The 23,857-nt window shown below is 47.5% G+C and overlaps 1 protein-coding gene across 2 annotated transcripts in view; it reads left to right on the top strand.

The window, feature by feature from the left end:
- Window positions 1-22,622, top strand: part of ZBTB7A (zinc finger and BTB domain containing 7A) — a 78,654-nt gene extending 56,032 nt beyond the window's left edge. For both annotated transcript variants that reach the window (XM_081314815.1, XM_081314814.1), the window contains 2 exons: window positions 11,523-12,721; window positions 20,085-22,622. In XM_081314815.1, the coding sequence (XP_081170941.1) occupies window positions 11,538-12,721; window positions 20,085-20,523 (1,623 nt within the window). In that variant the 5' untranslated portion in view covers window positions 11,523-11,537 and the 3' untranslated portion in view covers window positions 20,524-22,622. The remainder of the gene's footprint in view (window positions 1-11,522; window positions 12,722-20,084) is intronic.
- The last annotated feature ends 1,235 nt before the right edge of the window (window positions 22,623-23,857 follow it).

Here is a 23,857-nt window from a genome sequence, read left to right as displayed (position 1 = left end):
CTCAGGCAGGAAACCCTATACCCTTTCAGACAAATGGCTGCCCAGTCTCTTCTTAAAAACTTCCAGTGTTGGAGCATTCAGTTTCTGGAGGCAGGTAGTTCCACTGGTTAATTGTTCCGGCTGTCAGGAAATTTCTCCTTAGAGAAATTTTTTTTCTTGCGCATGCGCGGATGCACACGGTTGCCATTTTTTAAATGTATGATGGAACCGGTTGCACGACGGTGACGGCCCGTTTGCAGAGCTACCGCCTTCAGAGGAAGGCGGCAGCTCTGCAAATGGGCTGCGGCAGCTTTCCCAACAAGCGGCGCCACTGCCCGTTCGGAGAGGTGCACGCGCACCTCCGCTCGTTCGGAGACGTGCACGCGCACCTCCGCTCGTTCGGAGACGTGCGTGCGCACCTCCGCTCGTTCGGAGAGGTGCGCGCGCACCTCTCGAAATCGGCAGCGGCGCCGCTTGTTCGGACGGCCCGTTTGCAGAGCTACCGCCTCTGGGAACGGGCAGCGGCGTCGCTTGTTGGGAAAGCTGCCGCGGCCCGTTTGCAGGCTGCCGCCTTCCTCTGAAGGCGGCAGCTGTGCAAACGGGCCGCGGCAGCTTTCCCAACAAGCGGCGCCACTGCCTGTTCGGGAGGAGGTGCACGCGCACCTCCGCCCATTCGGAGAGGTGCGTGAGCACCTCTCCAAACGGGCGGTGCCACTCTCCATTTGGAGAGGTGCGCGCACACCACTGCCCGTTCGAAGAGGTGCGCGCGCACCGGGCGGCTGGGAGCCGCAGGAGACGGCTCAAAGAGCCGCATGCGGCTCTGGAGCCGCAGGTTGCCAACCCATGATTTAGAATATAATATACTATAGAATAGAATAGCATAGAATGGAAATAGAAATAGAAATAGAAATAGAATGTAGAATAGAATAGAGAATAGAATGAATAGAATAGAATAGACTATAGAATAGAATAGAATAAGTAATGGAAGAAGAGAAGAGAAGAGAATGTAGAATAGAATAGAATAGAGAATAGAATGGAATAGAATAAGGAATGGAAGAAGAGAAGAGAATGTAGAATAGAATAGAATAGAATAGAGAATAGAATGGAATAGAATAAGGAATGGAAGAATGGAATGGAATAGAATAGAATAGAATAGAATAGAATAGAATAGAATAGAATAGAATAGAATAGAATAGAATAGAATAGAATAGAATAGAATACAATAGAGAATAGAATAGAGAATAGAATAGAGAATAGAATAGAATGGAATGAATAGAAATAGAATAGATATTGGAATAGAATAGAATTAGAATAGAATAGAATCTTTATTGAGAATAAAATAGAATAGAATAGAGAATAAATAGGACAGCATAGGATAGAATATCCTGTAGAACAGAATATCGGGTAGGATAGGATAGGAAACAGAATACAGAGCAGAATCTAGAATAGAGAAACAAATGGAAGAGACCTTGGAGGTCTTCCAATCCAGCCCCCTGCTCTGGACGAATGGCTGTCCAGTCTCAACCCACAACTTCTGAAGTCAAGTCGTTCCACTGATTAATTGTTCTCACTGTCAGGAAATCCCTCCTAAGTTCCAGGTTTGTCTTCTGGAGATTCTCCATCATCCAGGTCCCGGTTGTGCTTGTTTTTCCAAGAGGCAACTGGACTTTCTTGTTTTTCCTTTGAAGACGTTTCGCTTCTCATCCGAGGAAGCTTCTTCAGCTTCTGACCGGACTGGTGGGGGAAAAGCAAGGATTTACATCCCTTCAGTTAGTTCTAAGTTGCTTCTCTCCTTGATGAGTTCCCACCCATTGCTTCTGGTCCTGCCCTTAGATGCTTTGGAGAATTGACACACACACACACACACACACACACACCCCTACACCCCTCTTCTTTGTGGCAGGCACTGATCGCAAACCCCGGGTGGGGATGGCATTTCCGTGCCTTGAGTGCAGCAAAACGGGCACTTTGGGATGGAAGGAGTTGGTGCCTTCGCCCGCAGTCACGCATTAGAGGGCGTGCAATTTGCACACCCAACGGCCCATTTTCCCACCCCATCCCGTGACCCTCGCTGTTTACTTCTCACACCACGTGGATAGTTTCCCCCCTCTGGTCACAAGGTGTCATCCATCTCCAGTGGTTAGTTTCTGACAGATGTTGGAAGCATTCCAGGCGGTGTGGAGCCCTGTGCCAAGTGCCGGGGCTTGCAAAATTCAGGAGCTGGTTTGCGTGGCGGCGGCCTCCCCTTCCTGCGGTTTGTTTGGAGGACAAGAGGGATGGTGGTCAGCCCCATTTCTTCCACACCCCTTCCTTGGAGAAAAGATGGGGGTTGAACGGTCTTGTGAAGAGCAGAATGGAATAAAGATGCCTTTATTCTGAGACCCTGGGATTCAGGCTGGGCGTTTGAGGGTCTCTGAAGTTTAATAATAATAACAACAACAGCAGAATAACAGAGTCGGAAGGGACCTTGGAGGTGGTCTTCTTCTCCAACCCCCTACTCAAGCCAGAGATTCTATTCTGGACAAAATGGCCATCCAGTCTCTTCTTGAAAGCCTCCAGTGATGAAGCACCCACAACTTCTGGAGGCAGGTAGTTCCACTGGTTGATTGTCCTCACTGTTAGGACGTTTCCTCCTTAGTTCCAGGCTGCTTCTCTCCTTGATTCGTTTCCATCCGTTGTTTCTTGTCCTGCCTTCCGGGGCTTTGGAGGATAGTTTGACCCCCTTGTCTTTCTAGGAACCCCTCAAATATGGGCACTGCTATCATGTCACCCCTGGTCTTTCTTTTGTCTAGACTAGACCTATCCAATTCCTGCAATCCTTTTTCGTATGTTTTAGCCTCTATCCCTTAATCACCTTCGTTGCTCTCTTCTGCACTCTTTCCAAAGTCTCAACAACTTCATAGATAGATAGATAGATAGGTAGGTAGATAGATAGATAGATAGATAGATAGATAGATAGATAGATAGATAGATAGATAGATAGATATAGATATACAGTAGATATATATATATATATATATATGGTGTGTGTATGTATCTATATATATGTATTATGTGTGTGTACACACACATATATGTATGTGTGTGTGTCTGTGTGTGTGTCTGTGTATGTATGTACACACACACACACACACACACACACACACAGATATACATGGTGACTAGCAGCATGAAATGTTTAACAGGGTTGCTTAAAACACAATTGTTACGGGAGGGGCTCATTTTTCAAGCAGCTGACTTGTTGACGGGTTTTTTAGCAGCCTCCGCAGCATCCTGGGAGGGTTGTATTCCACAAACTGTGGTTAGGGAAATCAGAGTTTGTTTTTCTTCGTTCCTGCATCTGCGTGTGGTGAGTGGGGAGCCCGATTTTCCTGTTGGGGTGCTGCTTTATTGTAGGATTGTGGTGTTTAGCCACACGACAAGGGTGCTGAAGGGATTTGTGTACCACAAGGCAGCTTCGCTTCCAAACCATCTGGGCTTGGCTTTTATGTCTGGGACCCCAGAATGAAGTCCTCGACTTACCACTGTCCATTTAGCGGCCGTTTGAAGTTACATTGGCACTTAACGGCCGTTTTTCACCCTTACGACCGTGGCAGCGTCCCTGTGGTCGCCTGATCCAAATTCAGACGCTCGGCAACTGACTCATATTTACGGCGGTCGCAGTGACCCAGGATCACGTAGTCCCCTTTTATGAACTTCTGAGAAGGAAAGTCAATGGGGTAAGCTGGATTCACTTAATGACCGCGTTAGTAATGATCAGCTTCAGTGGTTCACTTAATCACTGCGGCAAGAAAAGTCATAAAGTGGGGCAAAGCTGACTTAACAACCGCCTGGCTTAGATATTCTAGGCCGGGGTAGGCAACCTCGGCTCTTTTATGATTCATGGACTTCAACTCCCAGAATTCCTCAGTCAGCATAGCTGACTGAGGAATTCTGGGAGTTGAAGTCCATGAGTCATAAAAGAGCCGAGGTTGCCTGTTCCAGTTCTAGGCTCAGTTGTGGTCATACCTCGAGGACTTCCTGTATGTTTCTTAGGATTTGTGAAAAGCCTGAAATATAAGTTGCTAGTCCTGTAGGCTTTTGAAGATGCCCGTGTAAATTTTTAGCAAGTCAGGTTTCCCCTTCGGGGTTTGGATGTCATTGCTGTCAATCACAGCATAAATCCAAACAATGTATGCAAAACATCCTCAACTTACGACCACATTTGGGACTGAAATGTCCACGTTAAGCGAGACGCCCCTAATTTTGCAACTTTTTCTTCTCTGGTTGCTAAGCCAATCCCTGCAGTTGTTAACTGATTCATGCAGTCATTAAGTGAATCTGGCTTCGCCCATTGGCTTGGCTTGCTGGAAGCCACCTGCGAATGTTACAAATGGTGATCACGTGATCCCGGGACGCTGCCAGTGTCATAAATGGACAGAGGGCCGTATCGTTACTGGGAGGGCGTATGGACAGAGGGCCGTATCGTTACTGGGAGGGCCGTCTCCGCTGTTTGCAAGCGGTGAGGCGCTCCGACCCTCTGGTTCTTCCCCGAGGTGCCGGGAGCGAAGATGTGCAGCCTCCTGAGCTCCGGCTGGTGTACCTGAATGCCAGGTCCGTGGTTAATAAGGCTCCCCTTGTGCGGGATCTGGTGGAGGGTGAGCATGCGGACCTGGCTTGTATCACCGAGACCTGGTTGGGTCCAGAGGGTGGGGTCCCTTTGGTTGACATTTGCCCACCAGGTTTCCGAGCGTTACACCGGCCTCGGGCTCAAGGTAGGGGCGGGGGAGTGGCGGTTGTTATTAGGGAGACCTTATGTCCGCGGGAGACCACCGTTCTTCAGATAGTCGGGTGTGAGTCTCTCTTTTTGAGGTTTGGTTCGGGGGCGCAGTTGGGCTTGCTGCTGGTGTACGTTTCGCCTAGTCACACAGCGGCAGCCCTGCCCGTACTACTCGATGTCCTCTCCGGTTTGGTGATTGAGTTCCCCAAACTTTTAGTTTTGGGTGACTTCAATCTGCCATCCCTGGGAGGGTCATCTGAGTTAGCCCGGGAGTTCATGGCTTCCATGACGGCCATGGACCTGACGCAGGTAATTTCTGAACCAACTCATGAGGGAGGCCACACCCTTGACTTGGCTTTTTTATCTGGACGGTGGTTGGATGATCTTGGTGGGGGCTCTCCATTTATTATGCCCCTGTCATGGACCGATCATCACCTCCTGCGGCTGGTCTTCCGTCTTGCCACCCCCCACCGTGGGGATGTGGAACCAACTAGATGGTACCGCCCCAGACGCTTAATGGACCCTCTTGGGTTCCAGGCAGCGCTGGGATCCCCACCTGCCTCCGTCGCTCACAGCTCGGCGGATGCCTTAGTGGAAGCCTGGGAAAGGGCAGCCACTGAGGCACTGGACCGAGTTGTACCCCTGCGGCCCCTGACCCCATTGAGCTCCATGGTTCTCCGCGGAGCTCCGGGAGATGAAGCGTCGGAAACGGGGCCTAGAGAGCTGCTGGAGGTCCAGCCGATCCGAATCCGACCGGTTGCGGTTAAGAACCTATATTAGGTCTTATCTCGCAGCGATGAGGGCAGCGAGGTGTAATTACTTCTCTGCCCTCATCGCGTCCGCAGATAATCGCCCGGCCGCCCTGTTTAGGGTGACTCGCTCCCTCCTTAATCAGGAGGTGAGGGAGGATCCCTTGCAGGGTCGTGCCGAGGAGTTTGGTCAACATCTGTCGGATAAAATCGCTCGGATTCGGACCGGTTTGGACTCCAGCTGGGCAGAGTCTGACGATCAGGACACGGGCGGTCTTGTCAATGTTATCTGGGAAGAGTTTGATTCTGTGACCCCTGATGAAGTGGACAGGATTATGGGGAGGTTGAGCTCCACCACATGTTTATTGGATCCGTGCCCTTCCTGGCTGGTTTATGCAGCCAGGGAGAGGACACGAGGCTGGTTCCAGGCGGTGATATCTGCTTCCTTGAGTGAGGGTAATTTCCCCACCGTCTTGAAGGAGGCGGTGGTGAGACCTCTCCTCAAGAAGCCTGCCTTGGACCCAGCTGTCTTGAACAACTTTCGTCCAGTCTCCCAACCTTCGCTTTCTTGCGAAGGTTGTTGAGAGTGTGGTGGCGCATCAGCTCCCTCTGGTCCTGGATGAAGCGGATTATCTAGACCCGTACCAATCGGGTTTCAGGCCTGGGTACAGCACGGAGACGGCATTGGTCGCTCTGGTGAATGATCTCTGGAGGGCCCGGGATAGGGGATATTCCTCTGTCCTGGTCCTATTAGACCTCTCGGCGGCTTTCGATACCATCGACCATGGTATCCTGCTGCGGCGTCTCAGGGGATTGGGAGTGGGAGGCACAGTTCTTCGGTGGTTCTCCTCCTATCTCCTGGGACGTTCGCAGTCGGTGTTGGCAGGGGGGCAGAGATCGGCCCCTAGGTCTCTCGTTTGTGGAGTTCCTCAGGGTTCGGTTCTCTCGCCTCTGCTGTTCAACATCTACATGAAACCGCTGGGTGAGATCATTCGTGGTTTTGGAGTTGGGTATCATCAATATGCTGATGATACCCAACTTTTCATTTCAACCCCAAACCACCCCAGTGATGCCCTCGCTGTGATGTCCCGTTGCCTGGAGGCGGTTCGGGTCTGGATGGGGAGGAACAGACTTCAACTCAACCCTGACAAGACTGAGTGGCTGTACATTCCGGCATCCCGGGACATTCAAAATGTTCCATCACTTTCTATGGGGGGTGAGTTTTTACCCCCCGTAGATAGGGCTCGCAACTTGGGAGTCCTCCTGGATGCACGGCTTACCTTAGAAGATCATGTAGTAGCCGTGACCAGGGGGGCTTTCGCACAGGTTCGCCTGGTGCGTCAGTTGCGGCCCTATCTAGACCGGGATGCCCTGTGTACGGTCACTCATGCGCTCGTGACCTCTCGTCTTGACTATTGCAATGCTCTCTACATGGGGCTTCCCTTGAAGACCACTCGGAGGCTCCAACTGGTACAGAATGCAGCCGCGAGAGTTGTCTTGGGAGTTTCCCGGTACTCCCATGTTACACCTTTGCTCCGCGAGCTGCATTGGTTACCAGTTGTCTTCCGGGTGAGGTTCAAGGTCTTAGTGATGGTTTTCAAGTCCTTACATGGCATGGGTCCGGAATACCTCGGGGACCACCTGCTGCCGGCGTTGACTCCCCTCCGCCCCGTGCGTTCCCACAGAGAGGGCCTCCTCAGGGTGCCTCCAGTCAGAGAATGTCGACTGGTGGCCCCCAGGGGGAGGGCCTTCTCTGTGGGCGCTCCGGCTTTGTGGAATCAGCTGCCGGTTGAGCTCCGGATGGCACCGGATCTCCGCTCCTTCCGGCGCGGGTTAAAGACCCATTTATTTGAACAAGCTGGCCTGGCCTGATGGGGAATTACTTAGGGTTTTAATATTTATATATATATTTTATTGTTTTTATTGTGGGCAATAATTTAATTCTTTTTTAACTTTTGTACTTTTGTAGTTTTAAGATATGCCCTGTTCACCGCCCTGAGTCCTTCGGGAGAAGGGCGGTATAAAAATTTAATTAAATAAATAAATAAATAAATAAATAAATACCTGCCAGGGGCCCAGTGCCCAAATTTTGATCATGTGACCACGGAGAGGCTGAAAAGCAACCTGTTCTTTCCTGACAGAGAGAACAATCGACCAGTGGAACAGCTTGCCACCCAAACTCGTGGGTGAACCAACACTGGAGGTTTTTAAGAAGAGACTGGACAGCCATTTGCCTGGGATGATATAAGGTCTTCTGCCTTGAGCAGGGGGTGGCACTAGAAGACCTCCAAGGTCCTTCCCAACTCTGTTCTTCTGTTAATTCAGATAGATAGATAGATAGATAGATAGATAGATAGATAGATAGATAGATAGATAGATAGAACAGACAGACAGACAGACAGATTAGATGATAGAGATGGATGGATGGATGGATGGCTAGATAGATAGACAGACAGACAGACAGATAGATTAGATGATAGAGATGGATGGATGGATGGATGGATAGATAGACAGACAGACAGACAGATAGATAGATGATAGAGATGGATGGATAGACTGACAGACAGATAGATAGATTAGATGATAGAGATAGATAGATAGATAGATAGATAGATAGATAGATAGATAGATAGATAGATAGATAGGACAGATATGATAGTAGATAGATAGATAGATAGATAGATAGATAGATAGATAGATAGATAGATAGATAGATAGATAGATAGATAGATAGATAGATGATAGATGGAAGATAGATAGATGGAAGATAGATAGATGGAAGATAGATAGATAGATGATACATTATAGCTAATAGAATAGCAGAGTTGGAAGGGATAGATATGGATGGATGGAAGGAAGGAAGGAATGGGTTTCCTTCTTGAGCAGGGGGGACCTCCAAGGTCCCTTCCAACTCTGTTATTTTGTTATGGATGGAAGGAAGGAAGGAAGGAAGGAAGGAAGGAAGGAAGGAAGGAAGGGGTGCTTTACATGGGTTGGGCCTTTCAAACCATCTAAAACCGGCACAGCTGTTCCGAGCCGCGCTGGGCCCCTCCCTCCGGGCCCCTGGGTCTCCGCTGCTCTGGAAACTGCACCGGTTGCCCTTTGACTTCTGGCCACAATCCAAAGGGCCGGTGGTCACTTATAAAGCGCTTTGTGACAGAAGACCAGAAAACCTCTCTAACTACTACCCCTTACTGTTTCTGCCTGGTATGTCCTGGCAGCGTGGCTAACCTCCGGGTCCTTTCTGTTAAAGCTTATCTCCTTGTGGGTGTTCTCTTTTGCGACCCCCAGCTTCTGGGAACAGCACCCCCCAGAGTCAAGGACAGTCCCATCTCCTGGGACTGCTTAAGGTCTCAGAAATGGTGATGATGATGATGATGATGATGATAAGAAGAAGTTGGAAGGGACCTTGGAGGTCATCTAGTCCAACCCCCTGCTCAGGCAGGAAACCCTACGCCATTTCAGGCAAATGGCTGTCCAGTCTCTTCTTAAAAACTTCCAGTGTTGGAGCATTCACCGCTTCTGGAGGCAAGGAGTTCCACTGGTTAATTGTTCTCACTGTCAGGAAGTTTCTCCTTAGTTCTAGGTCGCTTCTCTCCTTGACTAGGAGAATAATGTGTTTGGGGGGGGGGTGTCTCTCCTTTGTTGTGGCTTGATTATTTTAGTCAGTTTGGCTTGATTTCTTTGGGTTTAACCCCGAAAGGTTTGCGTGTTTTTAACTAGTTTTCTGGCTTGGCATTTACAGTATAAAGCCACCCAGGGTCTACAGGAGTCGGCAGTTATAACAAAGTTAAAACACTGTGAGGTTCCTTGGTGCTCTCTGAGCTTGGTGGTTTCCTTGCAGACGTCTCACGACCCAACTACGTAACATCATCAGTGCTACAAGGGAGGGGGAGTTGTGGAGGAGGAGGAAGAGGGCTGTGGACTACTGGGTGCTCTTTGAGCTGGGTGGTTTTCTTGCAGACGTCTCATGACCCAACTAGGCAACCTGATCAGTGCAAAAAGGAAGTGGGGTTTGCAGGGGGAAGGAAGGAAGGAAGGAAGGAAGGAAGGAAGGAAGGAAGGAAGGAAGGAAGGAAGGAAGGAAGGAAGGAAGGAAGGGGAGTCTTGGTGCTCTCTGAGCTTGGTTGTTTCCTTGCAGACGTTTCATTACCCAACTAGGTAACCTCATCAGAGCTAGAAGGGAGTGGAGTTTGTAGAGAAGAGAAGGGAAGGAAGGAAGGAAGGAAGGAAGGAAGGAAGGAAGGAAGGAAGGAAGGGGAGTCTTGGTGCTCTCTGAGCTTGGTTGTTTCCTTGCAGACGTTTCATTACCCAACTAGGTAACCTCATCAGAGCTAGAAGGGAGTGGAGTTTGCTCTCATTTTATATACTATAGTGTCAGTCTTGGTCTGAGTGTTCTGGATGGTTCCTTGATTGGGCCATTAGACTGCTAGTATATAAACAGTATAACAAACCCCACTGCTTTCTATCCCTGATGACGTTACCCAGTTGGGTCATGAAACATCTGCAAGGAAACCACCCAGCTCAGAGAGCACCAGGGATCCCACAGTTCAACCCTGAGCTTCAAATATTCTATTAGTCAAGCTACAATAACAAAGGAAACAGCTTTCTCGGCAATACCACAACATTTGCCCACAAAGACCTTGGCAACCATTTTGTAAATGTCCCCAAGCAGCATCTCCCTGTCGCCGATTAAAGATTAAAGGATCTTCTGGTTATTTTATTTTTTTAGTCCGGGGGGTAGGGGTGGTGTCTTGTCCAAACTTGGCACCTTTAGTACGGTGGACTTCAACTCCCAGAATTCCCCAGCCGGCCATGCATGGGAGTTGAAATCCACAAATCTTAAAAGTGGCCAGATTTGGAGACCCTAATTAACTGGTGGCTCAGTGGGTTAGGACGCTGAGCTTGTCGATCAGAAGGTCGGCAGTTTGGCGGGTCAAATCCCGAGTGCCGCTTAACAGAGTGAGCGCCTGTTACTCGTCCCAGCTTCTGCCAACCTAGCAGTTCAAAAGCAGGTAAAAATGCAAGTAGAAAAATAGGGACCGCCACGGTGGGAAGGTAACAGCGTTCCGTGCGCCTTTGGCGTCCAGTCATGCCGGCCACATGACCACGGAGACATCCTCAGACAAGCGCTGGCTCTTCAGCTTTGAAACAGAGATGAGCACCGGCCCCTAGAGTCGGAAACGACGAGCACGCGTGTGCGGGCGAACCTTTACCTTTTTAACTGGAGCTACCCTGGTTTCCTGAAAATAAGACCTAACTGGAAAATGAGTCCTAGCATAATTTTTTTTTCCAGGATGCTCGTAATGTAAACCCTACCCCTGAAAAATAAGTCCGAGTTAAGATCGTCAGCCAGAGGGACACATTTACCAATATTTCCCTGAAAATAAGACCGGGTCTTATATCAATTTTTGCTCCAAAGGACGCATTAGACTTATTTTGTGGTTAGGTCTTATTTTCCAGGAAATACGGTACTAAATGCGTCTGTCTCACTGACGGATCTTAACAGGCTTATTTTGGGGGTGGGGCTTATATTACAAGCATCCTGAAAGGTCTTATTTTGGGGAAAATAGTACCGTATTTCCCCGAAAATAAGAGCTGACGGGAAAATAAGCCCTAAAATGTCTTTTGAAGCAAAAATTAACATAAGACCGGGTCTTATTTGGGGGAAAATAGGATACTAGTCCTGTTTCCCCGAAAATAAATAAATAAGCAGGGAGCAAAAATTAATAGAAGACTCGGACTTATTTTCAGGGAAATATGGTATTTTGTGGTTAGGTCTCATTTTTGGGGACATACAGTAGTACCGTATTTCTCCGAAAATGAGACCTAACTGCAAAATAAGCACTAATGCGTCTTTTTCGGAGCAAAACATTAATAGAAGACCCGGTCTTATTTTCAGGGAAATGTGAGTAGTGTCTCTAATTGGTTGTGCGGGGGGAATAATCGGTGTGGCTGTACAAAATGGAGGATTGGGGAAACCACTCCCGACCGACTTCCTTAATTGACCGCATGTGTTTTGTCTCTCTTGACAGCCCTCTGGTGCCAGCATGGAGGGTGTAGATGGCCCCATTGGCATCCCCTTCCCCGACCACAGCAGCGACATCTTGAGCAGCCTGAACGAACAGAGAAACAACGGGCTGCTCTGCGACGTGGTGATCCTGGTGGACGGGCAGGAGTTCCCCACCCATCGCTCAGTCTTGGCGGCCTGCAGCCAATACTTCAAGAAGCTTTTCACCTCAGGGCTGGTGGTTGACCAGCAGAACGTGTACGAGATAGACTTTGTGAGCGGGGACGCCCTCTCGGCCTTGCTGGAATTCGCCTACACCGCCACTCTGACCGTCAGCACTTCGAACGTCGGCGAGATCCTCAACGCCGCCAAGCTGCTAGAGATCCAGGCGGTGAGGGACGTCTGCACGGATCTCCTGGACAGGAAGATTCTGGCCAAAACGGACCAGATGGATACAGTAGATCAAATTGATCAAAGGAACCATCTCCGAGCAAAAGAATACCTGGAGTTTTTCCAGAGTAATCCCATCAACGGCCAACAGGGCACCTTTTCATGGACCAACCAAGACTTTAGAGACCTTCAGAGGCTCACCTTCCGTGGCCGAGAGGAGGATGAAGAGCCGGAATGCAACGGCATGGACTTCTACTCGCAGGCCGCTCTCAGTGACAGACCAAAGGCAAATGACTGTGATCCCGATGCCAAGCACGCCATGTGGGACGAGGACGAGGTGAAGGGCCAGGCGTCCTTGTTCCCCGCCGCTCAAAATGGACAATTCGGTGGACGTGGCCTGCCGGTGTCCATGGGGGAGGATGACGGGCCAGCCAGCATTCAGTTGGACCAGCAGGAGGCGGGCGATTCTCCGGCGTTTGCTTCCAGGGGAGCCGAACGGGAGGAAGACTCGCAGGAAGTGGACGGCTTGGCCGCCAGCGCGCTCCTGCAGCAAATGATCAATTCGGTGGGACGGCAGCAGTTGGCCGACGAGGACCGCAAGGACGACGACGGAGTCATGGATTATTACTTGAATTATTTTAGCACTTCCCAGGAGGGCGGCGAATATCCGTCCTGGTCTCAAAAGGTGGAGAAGAAAATCCGTGCAAAAGCATTCCAGAAATGTCCCATCTGCGAGAAAGTCATCCAGGGAGCCGGCAAGCTCCCCCGCCATATTCGAACCCACACCGGAGAGAAGCCGTACGAGTGTAACATTTGCAAAGTTCGGTTTACAAGGTAAGAGGGGAACCGCAGAGAAGGGGGAAGAAGCCGCCGGAGGAAGGGGGGGGGAGTTTTCCCTTGTCAAGAAATTTCAGGTAGTCCTCGACTTACGACCACGGATGAGTGCAAAATTTCCGTTGCTAATCAAGGCAGCGGTTAAGTGAATGTTGCCCCGTTTTACGACCTTTCCTGCCACAGTCGTTAAGTGGATCACTGCAGTTCTTAAATTAGCAACACGGTTGTTAAATGCATCTGGCTTCCCCATTGACTCGGCTGGTCAGAAGGTCGCAAAAGGAGATCACATGATCCCGGGACACTGCGACCGTCATAAATACATGCCATTCGTCAAGTGTCCGGATTTTGATCACGTGACCAGGAGGGATGGTGCAATGGTGGTGTGAAAAATGGTCATCAGGCACTTTTTCCAGTGCCGTTGTAACTTTGAATGGTCACTAAATGAACGGTTATAAGTCGAGGACGGCCCGTATTTAAACCAATCCCAGGGAAAACGTAGCTAAAATTCCTAGAATTTGACTGAGATTGGCTGTTCTTCCACTTTGCTTTCTTTTTTTAGCTTTTTGGTTATACCCTCATAATTGGGATGATGCTCATTTGCTGGGGCACAGTGGCTCAGCAGGTAAAGACACCGAGCTTGTCAGCTTTCTAGCCTGGGTTTGAGACCTGAGTGTTGCTGGACAGGGTGAGCTCCCATTCCTTAGTCCAGCTCCTGCCGTGTTTCCCCGAAAATTAACACCGGGTCTTATTTTATTTTATTTTTTGCCTCCAAAAGAGGCACCAGGTCTTATTTTTGGGGTAGGCCTTACCTCACCTCTGGCACCAACAGGCCCACCCAGCCGATCCACTTCTTCTGGAGCCGAAATTGTGCAGCTGCATTCGGGCCTGTATTTTGCAGTCAGGCCTTTCCAGAAAGCCTAAGTAGCTGAGTACCGAGCTATGGATTCAATAGCTTGGTGCTTGGCTGCTGAGATCTTGCAGAACTGAGCTACGGATGGAAGCCATAGCTCGGGTCTCAGCTGCAGAGGCCTTCCGGAAAGCCCCGTGACTGAGAAATGCAGGCCTGGCTGCAGAAGAGGCCTCAGAAAAAGAAGAAGTGGGCCAGCGAGGAGAGGCCTGGCCGCATCTGCACACCCTTGCTCCCACCCTAGGTTGATTTTGGGGTGTGTGCCTCACCCCAAAACTAGGGCTTATTTTTAGGGTAGGGCTTATATTAGGCCCACCCCCAAAAATCAAGCTAGGGCTTATTGTTGGTGCAGACCAGGGGTAGGCAACCTTGGCTCTTTTACGACTCGTGGACTTCAACTCCCAGAATTCCTGAGCCAGCTGAGGTTTCCAAGATGAGCCATCCTGGCTCAGGAATTCTGGGAGTTGAAGTCCACGAGTCGTAAAAGAGCCAAGGTTGCCTACCCCTGGTGTAGGCCTTACTTTTGGAGAAACACGGTAGCAGTTCGAAAGCATGCAAATGCGAGTAGATCAATAGGTACCACTTCAGTGGGAAGGTAACAGTGTTCAGTGTGTCTTAAATGTCTTTGGACAATGCCAGCTCCCTCGGCCAAGAAACAGAAGTGAGCAGCGCCCTCTAGAGTCAGAACAGGGATTTGTTTTTTTAATCTTTACCTTACACATTTGCCCCTCCATATGGAGAATCCCAGGCCATTTTCAGTCTGATTTTGAAGAGGGTTGTTTAATTTGCTCTTCCTACACTTCCTTCCAACAATTTGGTTGTCGGAAGACGTTCCCAAATTTGACTGGGCCCCCTTTTCAAGATCAGAATGTGCTTGTTCATATTTTTGGCTGCTGCACGGCGAAGACTCCTCTGGCTGATAAACGGGCGGTCTACAGGTAGTCCTCGGCTTACGACACAATTAGAAATGGGATTTCTGTAGCTAAGTGAGCCGTGATCTGACCACATCCTGTTTTGAAACCCTTTTTCTTTTTTCTTTTTTACTGCAGTTGTTAGGCAAATCACACGGTCGCTAAGGGAAGCCAGCTTCTCTCCCCGATTGACTGATTGATTGGAAGGGGGCCCGTTGTGATCACACGGCTGTAAGATGCTGCAGTCGTCACAAATTACAAGGTGGCACCCAAATGGCGATGATGTGATGGGTGGTGCAGTGGTTTTAACTTTTAGGATGGGTCATAAGTCACTTTTTGTGAGCCCGTTGTCACCCTGATCTGTCATTACACAAACAGTCGTAAATCGAGGACTACCTATAAGCAGAGGTGGCGGATCACAAGCTGAGCAGAAGGTAACCCATGGGTGTTTGTTGAATCGTGAGGACCCCAACTGAACAGGATAGTTGATCTCCAATAACCCCCAACTCCAGCTGTTCTGGAGACAAGCCTTTTCCAGATGTTTGCACCTCCAAATTTCACAGACTTTTTACTGATGGTCAGGCCTGCTGAAATTGAGGCGGGATAGAGCCCCAGATATATCCGTGGGGCCAGGCTGCCTCCTGGAGGGACTGTAACCACTATTCTCTCTCTTTTTTAAAAAATTAGTTTATAAAATACAAAAATACCAGCCCCCAAAAAAGGAGGGAAATAAGGGAGGAAAAAGTGCAAGAAGAAGGGGGGAAAGGAGAAAGAAAAGGCATTGACTTCAACTCCCTTTGGTGCAGTAAAAATAAGGCAATAGCCTCAACTTTTTACTTTTCCATAATAATGTAAACCAGCCATTTCTGTAACAACGAACCTATTCATCAGTAAAACCCCAAATCGAAGTTTCATTTCCCCCCCCCACCTCGAGCACAAAATCCAGAAGCGGTTTCCAAGTAGAAAGAAAAGTAATAGTTTTTTCCCCCTTTCCCCTCTAACCATTATTCTCAGTTGAAAATCTACGGCAGTGTTTCTCAACTTAAGAACCTTTTGTGAGATGCCTGGACTTCAACTCCCAGAATCCACCCCACCTCCCCCAGCCACCTAGAATTCTGGGAGTTGAAGTCCAGGCCTTTCAAAGTTGCCGAGTCTGAGAAAGAGACTTGGGATAGATGGATTGGAGTTGTAGACCCATTTTAAAGCCATCGGGACTCGCATCTCCATCCGTACCCAACACAAGTTGGACCAGTTTTCACTCCTGGGGAGGAGGGTTGTGCTGTGGTTTTGTGTGTGTGTCTGTGTGTGTGTGTGTGTGAGAGAGAGAGAGACAGAGAGACTGAGCAGGTTGGGCCAACCCAGCTCACTCCGCAAGTCTGCTCCTTGTGCAAATCCAGGAACTGGATTCACTTGGTCACTAAGTGAGTTTTGGAGTAAGCGATGCAGCCTTGGTTTTGTTTCGTATTTTCCAGAAGGATCTTCTAGGTTGGTTCTTCAGGACCTTGTAGAGAATGCAAATTATTTCCCCCCCCCCCACTTTTAATGTTTTTAGAACCATTCTCCCTCGTGTGTGTGTGTGTCCGTGTGTCCCTTTGCATTAAAATTGTTCTTCCATGCCGTGCAGTGCATTATGAGAATGGACAGTGGGACTGCTTCCAAGCAGGATGAAGTTGGTGCCCTAAACCCATTTGCCAAATCTTTTCGGGGCGAGGAGGGCAAAAAAAAGGGAAGAGGGTAGGGATTAGACACACACACACACACACACACACACACACACCAAGAAGCCAAGTTTTGGAAATCTACTTTACAACACCCGAGGGAAAGTGGAAAGCTTGGCACAATACAGACTGTGCCTTGACTTAACGATCCCAACATTTCCGTGGCTAAGCGAGACGGTCGCTCCGTGAGTTTTGCCCTGCTTTCTGGCCACTGTGATTAAGCGAATCCCTTAACAGTTCTTAACCTAGTCTGGCAAGGCGGTTCAAGAGAATACACGGCTTCCCGATTGACTTTGTTAGTCAAAAAAAAAGTCACCAAAGGGGGAAATCACGTGACGCACGCGCACACACACACAGAGGACCCTGCGACCGTCATAAGTACGAACCGGTTGCCCAACATCCCGAATTTTGAATCCCGGCGATCAAAATTTACGACCCGATGCTGCCACGGGGGTGTGAAAAGCGATCAAACGTCACTTTTGTGACTTAATGTGCGACATATCACTTTTGGCAGTACCATTCTAGCTTCGCTAAACGCAGTGGTTGTAAGCTGAGGACAAAGTGAATTCTTTTCCTTTGGCAAAAGACCTTCTTTTTTTTGGGGGGGGGGAGAACCGGAAGAGGATGGGAGATGCTTTGTCCTCTTACACCATCCCACCCCCCAACCCTCAAAGCTGGTCTCTTGTTCCACTCCAGACATTGCATCCAGGAGAGAACAGAACAGAATAACAGAGTTGAAAGGGACCTTGGAGGTCTTCTAGTCCAACCCCCTGCTCAGGCAGGAAACCTTATACCATTTCAGACTAATGGTTGTCCAGTCTCTTCTTAAAAACATCCAGTGTTGGAGCATTCACCTCTTCTGGAGGCAGGTAGTTCCACTAATTACTTGTTCCCAGTGTCAGGAAATTCCTCCTTAGTTCCAAGTTGCTTCTCTCTTTGGTCAATTTCCATCCGTTGCTTCTTGTCCTGCCTTCAGGTGCTTTGGAGAATAGGTTGACACCCCCCCCCTCTTTTTGTGAGGTTCATCCTCTTCAACCTTAAAGATTTGAAGGTTTGTTAAGACAGTCATATGCTATGATGACAAAGCCTTTTTCGGACTCTTACCTTCCGTCTCCCATTGCCTGCCAAGGAGAATTGCAGATCCAGCTTTTCCAGTTTGACCACCATAAGTGGTGACCCTTTTCACTCAGGGAGCTTCTAATTTTCTTTCCCACATTCTGTGTTCCTACTATGCTGCCACGGACTTCATTGGTTATTTGGAAATTGTCTGGGCCACTGTTTCTCTACCTTGGCCTAGAACAGGGGCAGGCAACCTTGGCTCTTTGATGACTGGTGGACTTCAACTCCCAGAATTCCTGAGCCAGGATGAGTCAGCATGGAAACCTCTCCCTTTCCCCTCAGCATGGCTGGCTCAGGAATTCTGGGAGTTGAAGTCCACGAGTCATAAAGCGGCCTAGGCCTAGACCAGGGCTAGGTAACCTTGGCTCTTTGATGACTGGTGGACTTCAACTCCCAGAATTCCTCAGCCAGCATGGCTCAGCTTGGAAACCTCTCCCTTTCCCCTCAGCATGGCTGGCTCAGGAATTCTGGGAGTTGAAGTCCACGAGTCATAAAGCGGCCTAGGCCTAGACCAGGGCTAGGCAACCTCGGCTCTTTTATGACTGGTGGACTTCAACTCCCAGAATTCCTCAGCCAGCCTGGCTCAGCTTGGAAACCTCTCCCTTTCCCCTCAGCATGGCTGGCTCAGGAATTCTGGGAGTTGAAGTCCACGAGTCATAAAGCGGCCTAGGCCTAGACCAGGGCTAGGTAACCTTGGCTCTTTGATGACTGGTGGACTTCAACTCCCAGAATTCCTCAGCCAGCATGGCTCAGCTTGGAAACCTCTCCCTTTCCTCTCAGCATGGCTGGCTCAGGAATTCTGGGAGTTGAAGTCCACAAGTCATAAAAGAGCCAAGGTGTCCTAACCCTGGCCTAGAACTAGAAGCAACCTAGAACTAAGGAGAAATTTTTCTGATAGTTAGAACAATTAACCAGTGGAACAACCTGCCTCCAGAAGCTGTGAATGCTCCAATACTGGAAGTTTTTCAGAAGATACTGGACAGCCAATTTGTCTGAAATGCTATAGGGTTTCCTGCCCGAGCAGGGGGTTAGACTAGACAACCTCCACGGTTCCTTCCTACTCTGTTAAATTCTATTCTATTCTATTCTAATATGCAGCTTGACCAACAGGTCTCATAAACTTAACAGGGAGAAGGAACTTCCACTCCTTTGTCCTGGCTTTGGTTGATGATGCTTTTAGCTTGTCCAGTCAGGGGAATTGTCTGAGCCATCCAGAGTCCATTAAAAGGTTTTTGAAGCCTGGAATGACATAAGATGGTTACAAAAACTGGAACATCCAATCAGCGCCACCCCCCCTCTGGGACTCTGGAGAGCTACCCAAAGCCCTGACTGCCTCCAGAACACAACATCAGGGTGGCATTGCTGGACATTTCTTTCCCATCCCTCTGGCTGTGCCAGCCAGGAAAAAGTTTCCGAATGGCAGTCCTGAAGTCCTCGACTTACGACCACAATTAAGTGCCAAATGCAATGCTGCAGTCTAACCACTGCACCAGATCTCTTGAGATAGATAGACAGAGAGAGGGAGAGATAATATAGATGGATGGATGGATGGATGGATGGACAGACAGATCAACGGACAGACAGATGAGAAGATAGAGATAATATAGACGGATGGATGGATGGATGGATGGATAGGATAGATAGGCAGACAGACAGAGAGACAGATGAGAAGATAGAGAGAGATAAGATGATAGATAGATAGATAGATGATAGATAGATAGATAGATAGATAGATAGATAGATAGATAGAAGATAGAAGATAGATAGACAGACAGACAGATGAGACGATAGAGAGAGATAAGATGGTGGATAGATATAGATAGATAGATAGATAGATAGATAGATAGATAGATAGATAGATAGATAGATAGATAGATAGATATAAATAGAGATAGATAGATAGATAGATAGATAGATAGATAGAGATAGATAGATAGATAGATGGATAGATAGATAGATAGATAGATAGATAGATACGGTAGCACTAGCACAGACTTATCTACCGCTTCACAGTGCTTTACAGCCCTCTAAGCGGTTTACAGAGTCAGCTTCTTGCCCCCCAACAATCCGGGTTCTCATTTTACCAACCTCGGAAGGATGGAAGGCCGGGTCAACCTTGAGCCCCATCAGGGTCGAACTGCAGACTCTGGGCAGAGTCAACCTGCAACGCTGCATTCTAACCACTGCGCCACCACAGCTCCACAGCCCCATATCTTGCTTTATCCAGAACAGTGTAAGAGATTCAGGATAGAACCGAATCTGTCCAGGATCGAGTCCCAAAAGATTAGAGGTCCTCATTTACGACCAAGACGGGGGGCTGACATTTCTGTTGCTAAGTGGGATAGTTGTTAAGTGAGCTTTGCCCCAGGAAGAATTTAGTGCCTTTCCAATATAGATGCTCTCTTCAAGCATGGACTGCAATGCCCAGAGTTCCCCAGCTATCATGGAAGTTGAAAATGGCTCTCGCAATATGTGGATATACCCAGGGGGCAATTTTCAGTTCCCAGAATTTCCTAGCCAGCATGACGATTCCTGGGGAATTCTGGGAGTCCGTCCACCTTCAAATGGCCGAGTTTGAAAAACACTGCTTGCATCTCAGCAGATAACCTAGCTGAGCCAAGACGAGAAAAAGAGCGAGCTCAGTCAGCGAGCCAATTCGCCCTGACTCCCCTTTTGTTTTTGTTTTTCTCCCCCCCGCTTTCCCACAGGCAAGACAAGCTGAAGGTCCACATGAGGAAACACACTGGGGAGAAGCCCTACTTGTGCCAGCAATGCGGCGCCGCCTTCGCCCACAATTACGATCTGAAAAACCACATGCGCGTTCACACGGGTCTACGCCCGTACCAGTGCGAGAGCTGCTTCAAGACTTTTGTCCGATCCGACCACTTGCATCGGCACCTTAAGAAAGATGGCTGCAACGGCATCCCTTCCCGCAGGGGGCGCAAACCCCGGGTGAGAGAAGCGGCTGTCGTCGCCCCGGTCCCGAGTTCGAATCCCGATGACAGCAGCAGCCTGGCGGGGGGAGAGGAGGCCGAGGAGACGCAGGGGCCTGCCGCGCCCCAGGACGAGTTAGAACAGCACTTTGAAGAGAGTTCGAACGCCAACGAGGCGTCGGGAAGTTTGAATGTAGCTGGGGGAATTGTCTGAGGGTATTAAAAAAAAAAAACCACAAGGACTTTCCTAAACCAAAAAGAAAGAAAAAAAAGTGTCACAAAATCTAGTTATAACTTTCCTCCGGTTCCTCTTGAGAAAAAAAAATATTATATATATATATATATATGGTTTCCTCACCTTTTTTGGGGGGGGACAAAAACAAAAGAAAACCCACAAAAAAGTCAGAATAGCCTTATAGGTGTATAATGTATCTCTGTTTATGATCTTCCCGTTCGATTATAAACTCTTGTTAGCCATGGATGAAAGGAGACCACCCAGTGATCAAGGTTTTGAGCCAGGGGTCGTGGGCGGGGCGGGGAGTATGTGTGGAGAGAAGAGGTCTGCAAAACATGAAACGAAGCTTCCAGAATTTTAGTTTTTAAGTTTTAAAACTATATATATATATATATATACATACAGACATACAGACATATATATTATAATGGCCTTTTTTTGTAAGTATTTTAGAAGCTGCTGTTCCAAAGGGACACAATGAGGGTGGTCAGTGAGTTGGCTGACTTAAAAAAGCAAAGAAAAAAGAGGAAGCTTTTTTTTGGGGGGGGGAGAATATCTATGTTTCTTCCCAATCACCCTCCCCCTTCCCTTCCCCTCCCCTCCTCCCCTGTTCTAAAATTCTCATTTTTTTTTCTACAAAGCTTCTTGAAGAGCTTTCATTTTAAGTCAAATCGTAGTTCTTAAGGCTGTTGGCAGAGAATTTCAGGCCTGTTTTTAGAAGTTTGGTGAAGGGCACAATTCCCAAATGTCAGGTTCTGGGATAGGATGTTGGCCTGTCGAGCAGGGAAAACTCAAGTTGGTGTCCTGAGTTTCTTCCAAACCCGGGGGGGGGGGGAACCCACATAGTGTTACGTGGGCCAAAGGATTAAAAGTGCTAGCTTTTTTGGGGGGGGAGGGATTATTTGTGATCAGACAAACCACAACGCCCTCAACCGTTATACCAAGCCACCATTTCCAAAGCTGGCTGAGGCCAAGACTGTTGCCTGCAAGCAAGGCTACATCTTGGCTTACCAATTCCAGATAGTGGATTTAGTTTTTCCTTCTGGAGTTGATTTGCATCCGTTTCAGTCTGAATCGCTTTTTTCCCCACCCTCCCAAACCAGAGAAACGTCTTGAGATCTTTGGTGCTTTGTTCAATGCTCCAGCGAGGATTTTAATAGTAGTCATTAAAATCTCATTCTTCGTTTCCCTCCTCCCCGGAGGTGACCAAACGAAGCCCTGTTTTAAATGGTACTGAAAGTTGCAGTACAAGTTATTCTTCCCTCTCCTCAAAGGGCATCGGGGGTTTTTTCCCCTCACCGAGATCTGCGGAAGAAAAGATCTCGCGGCATGGCTCGCTTGCATGAGCTACCTGCTGGCTTCATCCGCTATTCTTCACTTTCCGACACACACTCCTCTCGGGCTGGTACAAATATCCCAACCTTGTTGTACATGTGGGAATATTGTCCTTTAATTAGCCGGCGTGCCAGGGACGCGGATGCGAGACACTCCCAACATCAGAGGTGCCAGCAAATCGTCCAGATGTTTCACCTCTCCCGATGGTGATTAGTTTAATTTAGGCATATCCACCTCAGGGCAAAAAGGTGGGCTTCCCTTTCTCTGCCTCCAGCTTTTCCTAAAAACCTTGTCTGTACCTCATTTGGCACAAAACAAGCCCTAAATACATGCCCAGCGATGGCTTTGTAGGAAAAATGATTTGTTCCTGGCATAAATTAAACCCTAGTTAATTCAGGGTTTACATTTCCCACCCCCACCCCCCATTATGTAATCTTCCTTTTTTTTAGTATGTTCCCTCCTTTGGAAGTCTTAAGATAGCCAGATTTATGCTTAAGGGTGTCTATTTGGATCGTGATAAGGTTTGGGGTCCAAAATTGTCTTTGGGGGTGATTTACCAAATCTCTTCCTATTTATCCTCTCCTGTCGGTAAGTAAGTAGCTGTATCAAAAAATAAATAAATTTAAAGACACAGCTCCCTCTAAGCTAAAAAAATAAATAAACTAAGGGCACCTTTAGCTATTTCAGAATTTTTTAAATGCACAGTTTAAAGAAAATATATATATATTGTTTTCGTAGATTCTCGCGGGTGTCTGTATGTGTAGGGAAGAAACCCGAGACTCTAGACCTACATATATATATATATATATATATATATATATATATATATATATATATATATATATATATATATATATGAATTTTAGTCATTTCCTTTTTTTTGTTCTTTTTTTTCCTTTGACAAGCACTTTTTAGATTTCCTTTTTAATATAAATATATATTAAAAAAAGGTGAACTGTTTGGCCGAATGTAATTAAATAGGGGAGCATGTGTGTACTGAGAGAGGATTTATATATATATACCGTATATAAAATAAGCAGAACAAGATGGATGTTTTATTTAATACAAAAAAAAGCAATAAAAACCACACAAAAAAAGAGATTAGAAACAAAGAAGTCTTAGCACTTTGAAATGGAACGGGTACTTTAAAAAAATCACTTTATCTTAATTTAAAAGAAAATATATATCTATATATCTATAAAAAAAACAAAGAAACGAATATGTTTACACGTTGAAACCATCTTCTACGGAGAAAAATTTATTGTTGTCTATTGTTTTTATTAAAATAATTCCTAGAATTGAATTTATTTTTGTAAGAGAAAAACAAATATGTACATATATATATATATGTCTATATATTTGCAAAGAGAGGGAGAGAGAGAGAAAGAAAGAAGAAAAAGACTCAAATGGAATTTACCATTTTGGTTTGTTGGCTTGATAGGGAAATAGAAATAAATAAAAAAAAGGGGAGGATTGGATTTAATTAGATTCTGTGACACGTTGCAAAATTTAGGCAGATATCTAAAGCAACCCTCGAAAGTGGATTGCACTTCAGAAATCAATATATATATATATATATATAAAAATGGAAGCTTGAATTTTTAAGCAGGAATCATGGGGTGTTTTTTTTTCTTGTGTATGTTTATTTTTTTTCTCCCTCCTTTTTTGTTGTCGTTCTGGTTTTGTATACATGTCTCATTGCTGGTGCTGGGCTGTGCGTTCCCCAACCACAACGTGGGTCTTAGGACCGTCTCGGCGGCAGGGCTGACCAAACAGATGTCCTTGCTGGCCGCTGCGGAGTGGAGTAAGGCCAAGATTAAATATCCAAGCCTTCTAATCTTTTCGGGAGTGGGGGGGCGGGTTTGTCCCATAAATCCAGATCAGCATAATCTTCCTCTTTCCACTGGGACGGTAGAATTACGATCCACCGATTTTCCTTTCCGACTCGTACAAGATGGGAAAAAATTGGTAACCTGCA

The sequence above is a fragment of the Vipera berus genome (genome assembly GCF_964194415.1).
Source record: "Vipera berus genome assembly, chromosome: 1".
Lineage (NCBI taxonomy): Eukaryota > Metazoa > Chordata > Lepidosauria > Squamata > Viperidae > Vipera > Vipera berus.
This window is presented reverse-complemented; position numbering and strand designations above follow the sequence as displayed.